Genomic DNA, 12,814 nt, shown 5'->3' with positions numbered 1-12,814 from the left:
TATATATATATATATATATATATATATATATATATATGTATATATACATACATATATACATATAAAAAAAACTTCCTTCGAAGAACAAACTGCTTAGTAAAAATGGAAGTACTTCGTAACCGGGAGCGGCCGGCTGTGACGGGAACCCCGGAAACAGCAGAACGCGTCAGACCGGAGCCCTCTTCTCCGGTGCGGCGCGTCCACCACTCCCGCAAAAGGAGTCACATATACATATATGTACAAAGGACTTTTTACTAGTACGAGGAGGGATGCCGTTAGGGTGATTCGAGGAGGTAAGCGCGAGCGCGCGGCGTCATTTTGCGCACACGACCCCTGCTGCTTATGCTGATGCCAGGCTGCGGCTCGGGCGTCGGCAGGCTCTCCTCGTCGCTGTCCTCGGCGTACGAGCGACGCTTGATCTTGCGCCGGTTTCTCACGGGCGCCGCCGCGGTGCTCTCGTCGTCGCTCTCCTCGTTGTAATGGGGACGTTTCGTGCACCGCCGCCTGGTATGCGGATGCACACCGCTCGTCGTCCGTGACGACGAGTTCGCGGAGTGACGTTGTCGTCTTCGCCGACGAGAACCACGCGGCGTCGGCTTAAACGACGCTTTGTACGTCGAGTCGTCGCTGTCCGAATCCTGATTGTTGGCGCGCCGCGATTGCCCCCCCTCCTCCTCTTCGTCCTCCTCCTCTTCTTCTTCTTCTTCTTCCTCCTCTTCCTCCTCCTCGTCCTCGCTTTCGCTGTTGTTGTCGTTGTTTCTGCCATTGTTCGTGACGTACTTCTGACTCTCCTCGTTCCCGGTCGCCAACTTCCGCGACCTCGTGTCCCTCCTGACGAACTTCTCGTCCTCGCTCTCCTCCGTGGACTCGGGCGCGACGAAACGCTCCTCCTCGTCGTCTTCTTCCTCTTCCTCCTCGTTGTCCTCGTTTGTCTCGTCCACGTCGTCGTCCTCGTCCTCGATAACGCTCGCCTTCGCCTTAGCGGAGGACTTGGCAGACCTGCTGCTGTTCTTATTGTTCTTACCGCGATTCTTGCGCTTGCCGCGGACACCGCTTGGCGTGTAATCGTAGTCCCCGGAATCGGAATCACTAGCTAGGTTACACACACTAGGTACCGCTGTTCTCGTTCTAGTTCTTCGGACAGGTGCACTGTCACTGCTATCGGTGTCAGACGCCTCGGACTCACTAGCGTCACTGTCATTGTTCCTCCTGTCACTGTTCTTCTTCTTCCTCGACAAGCTCGACCGGGAGATACGCAGCTTCAGCATCGGCCTGGACGAGCCGGAAGCCGACCGCTTCGAGTCACCGTTCGCCAGCCGGGACGGACCTGAAAAGCCGCCGGGATATGAATAAAAGGAGTTCAGGATCATCGGTTCCGGCGATGCAATTCGTCTTGGCCGCTCTAAATATTGGCAATAATTTGCAATTCACTCGTTAGGAATCTCTTGCTTTTCCAAAGTATCCATTTCGTTCTGATTTTATATATATTTTTTTTAATTATTTCCCCCCTTTTCACTATGAATATACGTAACACATTCTCAATGATTAACTAATTCCTAACATGACAATGACCATATGAATATCACGACGCATACAAAATGATAATTTGGAAAATATGCGCGTACCAGGTACACATAGTGAGTTAGAATTTTTCTTCTGTTCTTTACCCGACTCGTCATCCTCGCTATTTATGTCATCGTCGTCATCGTCGTCGTCGTCATCGTTGTCGCTACGAGCGGACTTCGACTTGGGTGGTCCTGCACATATGATTTAAAATAGTCATTTTTTTTCGTTTCATAATAAAATTCTAGTTCCCACGAAAAAAGAAAACAGCATCGACCACTCAAACGAAAGAGAGAGAAAGAGAGAGAACGCAAGGGCCATAAAACAGAGTGCATCCTTTTCTTCGTGTATCTCGACCCCCCTTCTCAACACTCGGACTAGATATATTATGCTTATGTGTGGGACAATCGCTTGTGTTTCGTTGCATTATGTCGACGCGATGTGATAGTAACCGTTCTCACCTGTGCCGTTGGTTAAATTGTGCTTCTTCTTTTGCTTGCCCTTTCCTCGCGTATTCGCTTTCGCATTATTGGTACGTCTCCTAGCCGACTTCCAATTTGAAAGTATCCTTCGCATGTGCTCCTCGAACATGGCCGACAGTCTTATTGTCATCGAATAGATCTAAATATAAAGGAGATGATTGAAGGATGAAAAATTACAAATGAAGCAAACGCCCGGGTGGGACCTCCATTTCTACGATTTGTCACTGAGTTGAAAGCATCCGCCACAACTCACCCTTGAACGCTTGTTGGTGTTGTAATTTCTACTATTCGTGAATATTAGTCTCATGTCTTTGGCAAACTCTACTGGCGTCTCATAATTACCGCCTATTAAATCCTCCTTAACGGTACGGAGATCCATCGGCGTATCGATGATTTGATGATAATCCGGATGTTCCAGTCTGTCGACTGGTTCCCTGTAACGAAAGAATCAATATTTCGCCGATGGTTACATTCCTTTGGGACGAACTATAACGATATTAAAGTCCCTGATCACTCGCTGTGACTGTCCTTGTTTAATGACGTCAAAAACAAGAGAAGGCACGCCAAGATTTCCTGCGTTATATGTTGAAATAAAAATTTAATGACGTCAAAAACAAGAGAAGGCATGCCAAGATTTCCTGCATTATATATTGAAATAAAAAGCATATTTGTAAAATTGTCCGAACGCTTTTATTTTATTCGAACAATCAATGACGCGTCTTGAAACGAGGACAGTCACAGCAAATAGTCGGGAGCCTTGAAAACAGAAGACCATCTCTTCCCACGACTCACCGGAACGGAATCGAATCTTCGCACAGCCACAGGCTGTCCAATAATTGACGGCACGCGCACCTCCAGTCTTTCGAGATGTCTTGCGAGCGTAAATTTCTACTGGACGTGGACGATCTCTGTTTACTCGTCGAAGGCCTATTCTTGGAATCATCTACATCCACTTCCGATTCAGAAGAATGGTATGTATCGAGCAACTGATGATACACCGCAGGAACATCTAGTTCGGTGATTTCCCTGTTTGCGTTGAAGAGATTATTTCTATAACCGTATCATCATTAATGACAAATCAAGAAGCACTGAGGAATTGAAAATCAATTAAGCATCGACAAAAGCAAGTGAATAACTCAAAGCATTGCACATTTAAGTTTCGCAAAAAAAAAAAAGGTATATCTTACTTTATTATGCGCAGACACAGATCCGTGACTATTCTCGCGTGCTTCACTATCGTGCTGTGGGTTTCGTTGAATTTCTCAGCGTTTGTCGCCAGATATCTCACGTCAAATTGCGCCGACGTGATTCTTCTGTAGAAGTGATTCTCGAAGCGAGCCTTGATGGTCGACAAATCGATCGGATACTCAACGATGTACGCGTAAGTCGGGTAAATGTTTAGATCCACCGGTACGACAAACGGCTCCGCAATCGCAAGACCCATCGCTTGATCGAGACCTCGTATAATTCGACGACAGGTTGCTTCTCTGTCACCCATTGGCCATTCTTCGGCGTGCGGCTGGTACAATATCGCTCGTATCTCCTCCGGCAAAACGGGAACCGCGCCGCCAATTTCCGCGGGAAGTCCTGAACAAGCAATTAACGTACATATATAGCGTATAAAGAAATTCAAACATCAAAAGCTATAAATATTACGTGCGAAAAATTCGCGGATTCAGTAATGTTCATATATACAGGGTGAGGCACCTAACTTGACCGCCTCGACACTGCCAAATTGTGCTTTGGTTTGTCAATCGAATCAATTGATATCGTTTTTAGCCGATACACGTTACGACATTGGAACTTAAAGTATCGGTGTAAAAAAATCGAATATTAAAACTCCCAAGTATCGGTATGAATCGGAACATTCCTACAATGAATTATTTTTTAACTGAAGCCAAGTGTGCTTACTGTCTTCGTCAACGGGTTCCAAATCCCAGGGGCTCATTTGTTCGTGCTCGCCGTTGTCCCACCTAACTTGAAAGCACATGAAATACGAATCCGGGAAATCCTCGTCCAACGGTTCCATCGATATGATCTGTCCCATCCACCAACCGTCGTCGATCATACAACGGAATTTATCACCCTCGGACCAGCTCCGCGCCAACGCGGTCTCGAAGGTCTGACGTAACACTAAGAAATCTAATACATCGGCCATATCGTGATACTTGATAGTAAAGTTCTCGCCGGTTATCCGGCCGTCCTCGTCCATCAATGCTAATTTCAAACAGCACAAGCGAGGCGGACGTATTTCGTACTTAATGCCCACAACCTTGACATATTCTTGTGCCTAGAACGTGCACAAGTTTCAATTAATATTACCTTTATCACGCTTTCGAGAGGTGGTTTCTTAGAGTTTAAAAGAAATTTACAAAATACTATGTCAAAGTGTTTACAAAATCCACATGAAATCGATGTTTCGAAAGATTGACTTAACGTTTCCTACTACATGTCAACAAAAAGCTTCTTCAATCAAAGTACGTACCCTTATACTCATTTTGGCCCACGGTTCGCACCGGATGCTAAGTTCGTAAACTTTCTTATTTCTAATCGCGTCCAGGTACAACTTGTGGCCTTGCCTGAAATATACGATTTCGTCGCCCATCTGTGGATAATAAGGGGCTTTCCTTGGTATAACCTCGGTGAGCCATTCCGAGGGTCGGTAGGCTTCAGGAACTTCACGACCATTAACTACCGGTATTTCCTGCCGAAGTTACAGAGCGACGAGGAAAAGAATTGCTTCAGGTCGAATTAATCACAGATCAAGACGATACACAAGGTGATTCAAAAACAATTCCTTATCATTAAAACTATGTAATCCCGACTAAATTCTGGGACAATTTTTCATGTTAGAATTGGTATGTTGCAGAATTTAGTCCCAGGATTATGTAGTTTTAATGATAAAGGGTCGCTTTCGAATCACCCAGTGTGAAAAACTGCGAATTTACCTTTTTTTTAGGACGCCTACTGCGTCTTCTGTCTGTATCACTCGGGGGTGTGAGGGATCTTTTCTTTACAACAGGTTTGCGTTTGCTACGTTTAGGCGGTTCTAGATTCAGCCCGTGATCCGCAATCCAATCTGAATATTCAGTGCTGGAATCTGTGGTTGTGCTATCGGAACACAAATCTTCCTCATGAGCGGTCGAGTCATTGCTGTTACTGCTGGCCGAGCTACCTGACGTGCCAACATTGTCAGGATTCTGCGAGAAAAAAAAAGGGAAAAATACGCGATTGTTTACGCTGAACCGCATAAAAAAGCTCTTTGTCAAGTTTTCGATCACTGTGTTATAAACAGCAACATCAGGATATTGGGATATTAACAACATTAGAATCGTATGCGAGTTAACTTGTCAATCGATACCAAGCATCCTGTGAAGTACCTCGAATTCCTCATCCTCTTGCTCCTCACCGCGAGTCGCTCTAGTCCTATAGCCGTGTCTAGCGGTTCTGTTGCGCTTGCGATTTACCAGCCTACTTCCTATATTGCCTTGATTAGCAGCGGTACTCGATACAGGCTGAGGCCTCCGTCGCATTTCCCGCCGCCAATTATCCAATTCCATGATAGACATCGCTTGACTTGACAAGTAATACGCAAAAATGCGATTAATGCGCGAATTTTCTCTTTCTATGTCTATGTCATGAAAGAACTAATAGATTTATTTAACTAAGTTTTGTACGATTCTCTTTCCGTCTCTTTTCCTTTCTCTCGTTCGCAAACCTAATTTGCTCGGTTGTAATATACATTGTTGATCTTGCAACGTACGAGATAATTGCGTTTGATACTCACATTTGTTTGATCTGAGCCCTTCTAACAGCTGCGTTCATAGGACGAGCGAGAATAGGCTTGTTCCACGGTGTAGTGCTATCCCTTTGCCAATTGCCACTACTTTGCCTGACGCCCTCGACATCACCCACCCTCCTCAGGCCGGGTCTGCTGGCACGAGGACTGGCTATCTGGCGAACCGGTTGTTCCGCAACGTTATTGTCCCTGTCCTCGGCAACGGCTTCTCCATCCGCATCGATATTTTGCCTTTGAGCAAGAGCCTCGATCAGTCGATCAATGTTCGATCTCGGCTCTTGTTCTGGAAGACCTTCTATAACTTCTTGAACTCCTGTTTAAGACATATTTACATGTCGTTCTATAATAAAAGTCGATCGGTGTAAAGTATGCCAAATCCGTATAAAATATGAGATAAAAAATATTTCATCGTATGTGTGATAATAATAATAATAACAATTATTTCCAGACAACGCAATGTCTAAAATCGAAACATAGAGAGACGCTTTTAAGACGTTAGAATATAAAACGTCTTAAAGATATCTTTGTGACGTCTTATGTCTCGATTTTTCAGACATTGTATTGTCTGGGTTATTATCTTACCGCCAGCACCAACCGCAATATTTGGTACTAATTGCTCGCCTCTGCAATTCTCTCTTCCCGGTACTAGCCTTTGTAACGCTGGTGGATAAGGATTTCCATCGACATCGACCAAAAACGGCGGTGGCATTAGATGTGGCGCTGTCTGCGTTTGCTCATCAAGAACATAATTGTTCCCGTCTCTTATCAAGGGCCGATAATCAGTATGGAAGAATAACTCCTTCGGTATCTGGGAATAATTGGAAAAAATTAAGCACACGCTACGAGTCAAGAGAAATTTACACACACACTGAAGCAGGAGAATCTCGTATGAACGGACCGACAGACTTACAATTTTAAGTCTCTCAACGCCGGATCCAAATCCATACATCAAAAGATGCCCATGAGAATCCGTGGCTGCGAGCATCGTACCATCGGGCGACCATTTCGCATCGAAGACGGCGCCATTTCCCTGGCCCTCGATGAAATTTTGAAAACACGCCATCGGTTCCGCATTCAATACGTCCCAAATGATGAGCTGCCCGTCGTGGCCGGCGCTGAGTATCACACGACCGTCTATCGGGTGAGACTCCAGCACGAAAACCTCGTCCTTGTGTCCACGCAGCACCTTTATCAATTCGCCCGATTTCGCGTTCCACACCTTCAACGAGCTATCATTTACCGCCGTTATGACGAATTCGTCGCTCACGTCCCAACTAACCATCGTCACTTTCGCTTTCTTATTCGTATCATCATCGATCTCCGGTTCTCTGTAACACAGAAAGATTTTTTCTAGCAACAGTATATATAATATACGGTGAGGAAAACTCGACAAAATACTTAGGAGCAAAAATTTATCGCGGGTAACGTGAGATACGAACCCAGGTAATTTAGTTGTCATAAGTAACTGTTTGTGCGACCATTGTTGTTGCTCGAAACGCCACACGCTAGCGGTACCATCTTTAGAACCGGAGATAAACTTTAAACCAGTGTGCGCCCATTGAATACTGTCGACAGTATCGGAATGCGCCTCAATCTCGAGGACCCTGCGTGGTCCCTCGTCGCCCATCATCGCGTACACCCTCACGTTATGATCCGCAGACCCGGCTGCCATGAACGAACCACCAGGACTGAAGGAAGCACAGATCATTTGCGCTTGACCGGGTCGCATTTTCTCGTGATACTGAATGGGCTTTGATCTGCAACAAGTTCACATATTGTCGCGATTGTTCTACATACGTAAAATATATGTTATATATATGAAATAATAACAATAATAATGTTAATTTTTATTAACAGAAAAACTCTTTGGCATACATAATAAATTATATATCGCAGATTGCCTATAAAGCAGAAGTTAAGAAGAAAAGAATACAATATGTGGAGAAATGTTCATCATCGTATTGTTTACACAGAAAATTGGTCGAACTTACTGAAAAACTGCTCTTTCATTTGGTTTCTGTGTGTAGGACCAAAAGGCTACGGACCCGTCGGTACTAGTGGAGACCAAATAGTACACGTCAATACATATTATTGGGCAAAAATTGACGGACGTAATCATTCCCGAATGTCCAGATAAGACTGCCACCTTGGAAGAAGAAAGAAAGAAAGAAATAACATGTAAAAATACTTATCATCCGCTTACATTGCGAAAAACCTATATATCTTTATATTAACATCCGACACGTGCGACATTACACGTTACAAAACACTTGTATCCTCCCAGGGAAGTAAAAAAATAGTATGTCGTTGCAATAGCTGCGATCAGGGTGTAAAATGCCCGTTCTATCTCTCCTTTATAAACTTTTACGTTCAATATATATACTCACGGGCGACATCGTCTGGAAACACCAAACACGTAATATTCGATCTAAGCTTCCTGCTGCCAGCAGAGTGTTATCGAAATTTACCGCAATATCCATGATTTCCGCAGACGCGCCTCGAAAAGTGGCGAGCAAACGACCATCGATGGAACTCCAGACTTTGACGAGCAAGTCGTCCGCTCCGGTTATGATGTATTTGCCAGTGCGGTCAAACAGCACACAATACACAGCGGATAAATGGCCTAATGTGTGCCGGTACAGTTGCATCTTGCTGTAGAACTTGGTCGGTATCGCCTCCCTTCGACTTAACGGACCAGAATTCTCACGTCCCTGAAGTACACGTACTATTGGGCAAAAACATACGTGTGTGTGTGACAAAATTATAAATTGACGTTTTAAATACGTAGAAAATAAGAGTACAAGCGGAGCGTTGAATAATACACAATGGCACGATGCACTTCTTAACGCAAGTATAAGAAACACAGCATATAGCATGGCGAAACGATCCACAACAGATGGGAGTCATAGATGTAAGCAACACACAAGTTTTGGCAATGTCGTAGAATAAATGTTCGCTTCATAACTAAAAATGCGTGTGCGCTATAACCTTAACACTCTCAATCTCTTACCTATATTAGGCACTGATAAGCTACCAGGGCGTTCTAGGAAGGGTTTTCCACCAAATCTTCCAGAATAATCGACGATACTGCGCGTATGCCGCGTAAGATCTATAATAAAGGAATTTTGCATATATTATGTATGTTGTTTTACGAAATAATTAGAAAAATTCAGTTATCCTGGACACGGATTTACCAGGCATTTTTTTCATACCTTCGTGAGTACGCAATAAAGATTGTCTGCCAGCTCCCAAAAGTGATATGGCTCCAGGGACACATGGCGGCACTTCTTTTTCCAATACTGGACCAATTCTGGCGCATATTTGCAATAGATGATGTGGTCCGATGTGAGGATACTTTCTCTCCTATAAAAATCGTCGCCACGATAAATTGCTATGAAGTCATTCACAGAAATTGAAAGAAAATCATGTTCAGATAAAATACAAGCATGTAAAAAACATACATTGTATTAAATACAATTTTACGATATGTAATATTTTAAAAAGCTACGCAACTTGGTTTCAACATTTATAATATATCTTGTTCATCTCTTCCTTATTTCCACGTGATTTCTTATGATGTTAAACACATAAAATCTGTCTAATAAGAGAGCGTAACCAGACGAACTTTTGTTTGGAAACCATTAAATCGAGGACTTTTGAACGACAGCAGCGGGTGGAAGGGCTCTTTCCCTACGATGCATTATCGCACGGAGGATCCCAGTCATTCAAGTTCCGGTCTCTGTTCCCTGCGTATAACGTTTGGCGCAAAAAATTCAAAGCGAACAATCAAGTAGTTCCCGCGTCCGGCTGGAGGATGCGCATGCGCGCCGCGTCGACCAATCTGTGCGGGACGCTCGTTACGCACGAGACCCGTTTCTATAAATAAGCCACGGCATCTATATTCATTGATCAGCTCAAGCAAAATGGCTGGAAAAGTGTGACGATTGGTCGGACCAGCGTTGGCGGTGGGGACGGTGTTTTATGCGAAGGAGAGGGGGAAGGGGGGAAAGAATGCGGGGGAGGGAGGAAGGGAGCGAGAGAGAAAGAAAGAAGGGAGAGGAAGAATGATGAGAGGAGGTGGAGGAAGGAAAATGGTGGGATGGAAAGAGGATAGAGAGAAAGAGAGAATACCCTCTCGGATCAAACGGGGGAGTACTCGATTCGCCCCGTTGTTATTTCATCGAACCACCTTGCGACGCGGCGCGGACACCGAACGCCCGCGGTCGTTCGAAGTCACGTCGCCGATCGTTGCCAGGCGTGCCGATCCGCGCCATGTCGGCGCGTGCATGCACGCACACACACACACACACACGCGACTCACCAACTCCTCGAAAGTCTGGCTGTGCGCATTGCCCTCCCAGTCGAGTCGAGACGGCAACACCTGCGAACAGAGGTTACGATCTAAAATCTGCAGATCGATAGCGCGACCGGTCGCGCGAATCGACCATTGGGGGGAGGAAGAGGGCCGGCGATCGGCAAATGCCGATGCACGCGCGGAGAGGCCGATACTTCTCTCTCTCGGCCGCCACCGCCGTCACAAGGTCAGCGACCTTGAGTTTCTAATGTTTTGACAAGCGGCACACACCACGTGCTAGCCATGTGGCCCGCCGCTCAGTACGCGGTGTCGGGCCCGCTAGTAACGTTCGGCCGATCTCTCTCTCTCCGCTTACCTTGGCATGCTCCAATTCCCGCTTCAGCGCCTGAAACAAAAAACGTGCAACGTAGTTACCACAAAGGTGTGAGGGGCACCCTGGTACGCGCGAGATGGACGGATACGCGACTTACCGCCGCTGCCTCCGGACACGGGCTCGCCGCCAGGAACTTAGCGATCAGGAAGTACAGCTCTGCAACGAACGAAACGCTACGCTTTAGATAGAGAGAGAGAGAGAGAGAGAGTGAGTGGTGGTAGTAGTGGCATGGCACACACCGCGCCGTGCATGCTCTCTCTCGCCCGCGCGGGCGCGTTTACCTGGCACGATTCCGGACTCGCTCTTGAACGCGTTCAGCTCCATCCCGATCGATTACGCGCGTTCACTTACTGGCCTGCACGGTGAACGTCAGCCCCGCGGCACATCGCGCCGCGCGTTAAACCACCACCGGGGGGGACTCTCCTCTCTCACCGAGCTAAACCGAGAGAGAGCTGGCTGCTGCTGCTCTGCCGCGAGACACGCACGCCGACGACGAAATAGTCCCTCTCAATGGCCGCGTCGTAACAGTCGCCTCCGGCCAGGTGCGTACGCAGCGCCCCGCAGTGCCCTCGTTGCCGCGCTCTTCTCGCCTTTTCGGAAATTTCAAGCCGTCGGAAAATTTGAGAGTATCCCGAGAGAGAGAGATGGAATCGTCATCGATCACTGCGACGTGGACGGCCGCTGAATTTCGGCGTATAAATCGTCTCGCGTCCGCAGGCGTCGTTGTGAGAAAACGCGGCGATTGGCCGGCCGATTACGGCCGGGTACGTATTGGTGAAACCGGTGGATCCGCCATTGCACGCGGCATACTTGAAAACACGCTGACTCGCGGCGTAATTTCGTCCGATCGCTCGTCGATCAAGTTACGAAAAATTACGTATAGTCCCGCGTTTGTTTTTCGCGGGCTGAGGAAAAGATTGCAAGGTGTAATGTAAGCATACGAACGATGTGTGTGTGTGTGTGTGTGTATCACGCTAGTAATCTGTCGATGATCTCGTCTCAACGAGGAGCCGCTCGTGCGAGCAGAGAGAGAGAGAGAGAGAGAGATATTCGAGTTATCGTGATAAGTGAAGAGAGCGCGCGGAAACACTTGCTCTCTCCCCAAGGAGAGCGACGAGAGTCGCGAAAGAATGAAGCGAAATCATGTATGAAAATTAGAGCGAACAGCAGCCTCTCGTCACCGGTACGGTTACGCGCGTCGTTACGCACTTTCGACGTATATAAATTACAACGCGACACACGATTGATGATCGCGACGCTCGCGATCGCGCGTATGAAGCAGGTTCCACTTAGCGAGTTCTGTCTTCGTTTAACGTCCGAGAGGAACGAGGATGGAATGATATTCGCGAACGTCAAGCGGAACGCGCCCGTGGTTGCGCATTGCGGACGCCGCGCTGTGAGAAACGCGCGGGCTCCGTCGTCGCGTGCGTGAAGTGCGTGGTTGCGGCGACGCACGGACGGACACACACACACACACGAGCGCATGAGAAATTCGCGCAAAGCGTGTATCTTATAAATACGCTATTGACGGAAGATACCGAGGAGATCTTCAGCTTCTGCTTTCATTGTTGTATCTCTCTCTGTTCCTCGATGCAACCCGCGATCCTTCCCACGCGCAGAGATCTCGAGGTGCGACGCGCCAACATGGCGGCCACGCCCGCCGTGCCGGCATCGGTGTGCGATCGAACGTTCGTTCGCCGCACGCGCGCGACGAACGCGACGTCGATGACTCGAAAATCGCCGGCCCCTTCACTGACGACGATCTCGACGAGCGGCGGTCAAAGGAAGTATGAAATGAGTCGCAGAAATCGCCGCGACGCGTGAACGAAATTCGACACGTTCGACACCATAGGAGAGAAAGAGAGAGAGGAGAGGGGCTTCTTCGCGCACGAGTGCTGCGGATGAGTTTGGCGGTTCGTTAGCGAGAATCCAGCGGGGGTATCGTGAGAAGGACGGCGTTGTCGCGCTCGATCGCAATCTTCACACGTCGCACTAAATGCAACTTGCATAACGCATACATAGATAAGACAGTTAATTAATGACGCATGCAGTAACGATATGTCGCAAAAACAGCGTTTTAACTTTGGCACGAAGGTTAAAAGATGACTAGCTGATTACACGGCTAGCTCGTCACGTATACCTCGAGGGAAGAACTCAACTTAAAGAAGAGCTATTTCCGTGGATACTCTTGCCGATAAACCGATCGCCGGATGTTCTGATAGCGAGTCTCGACAGAAAACTGGCAGCAGTGGAACGGTATTTATCCGAAATAATCGAGGACA

General features: G+C 47.1%; 1 protein-coding gene across 3 annotated transcripts; it reads right to left on the bottom strand.

Moving 5' to 3' along the window:
- Positions 1-28: 28 nt before the first annotated feature.
- Positions 29-12,813, bottom strand: LOC106743973 (PH-interacting protein). Of its 3 annotated transcripts, none has more exons than XM_014618353.1 (22): positions 10,814-12,813; positions 10,630-10,688; positions 10,515-10,544; positions 10,166-10,225; positions 9,057-9,207; positions 8,855-8,953; positions 8,232-8,569; positions 7,836-7,990; positions 7,284-7,601; positions 6,755-7,172; positions 6,427-6,652; positions 5,833-6,157; positions 5,426-5,621; positions 4,994-5,245; positions 4,531-4,749; positions 3,957-4,335; positions 3,233-3,632; positions 2,838-3,095; positions 2,299-2,479; positions 2,025-2,184; positions 1,668-1,757; positions 29-1,327 (listed from the first exon to the last, which is right to left on the bottom strand). In XM_014618353.1, exons 1-22 carry the CDS (start codon positions 10,854-10,856, stop codon positions 276-278), a joined length of 5,409 nt encoding a protein of 1,802 aa, XP_014473839.1. In that variant the 5' UTR covers positions 10,857-12,813; the 3' UTR covers positions 29-275. The 3 variants fall into 3 exon arrangements, with proteins under 3 accessions (XP_014473839.1, XP_014473822.1, XP_014473830.1); XM_014618336.1 differs by having other exon boundaries at positions 1,626-1,757; positions 10,814-10,856; XM_014618344.1 differs by having other exon boundaries at positions 276-1,327; positions 1,626-1,757; positions 2,838-3,071; positions 10,814-10,856.
- Position 12,814: the final 1 nt, after the last annotated feature.

This window comes from Dinoponera quadriceps, unplaced genomic scaffold (assembly GCF_001313825.1).
Source record: "Dinoponera quadriceps isolate SergipeBrazil2010 unplaced genomic scaffold, ASM131382v1 scaffold9, whole genome shotgun sequence".
NCBI classification, from domain to species: Eukaryota; Metazoa; Arthropoda; class Insecta; order Hymenoptera; family Formicidae; genus Dinoponera; species Dinoponera quadriceps.
The sequence above is the reverse complement of the archived record's forward strand: the minus strand, read 5'-3'. Positions and strand labels throughout refer to the sequence as shown.

Excerpts from the sequence above, each read along its gene's own strand:
- LOC106743973 (XM_014618336.1), bottom strand. The coding sequence starts at position 10,856 with ATGGAGCTGAACGCGTTCAAGAGCGAGTCCGGAATCGTGCCAG. Across the intron at positions 4,336-4,530 it reads GGGCCAAAATGAGTATAAGG|GCACAAGAATATGTCAAGGT; the intron begins GTACGTACTTTG and ends TGCACGTTCTAG. Across the intron at positions 2,480-2,837 it reads GAAGATTCGATTCCGTTCCG|GGAACCAGTCGACAGACTGG; the intron begins GTGAGTCGTGGG and ends CTTTCGTTACAG.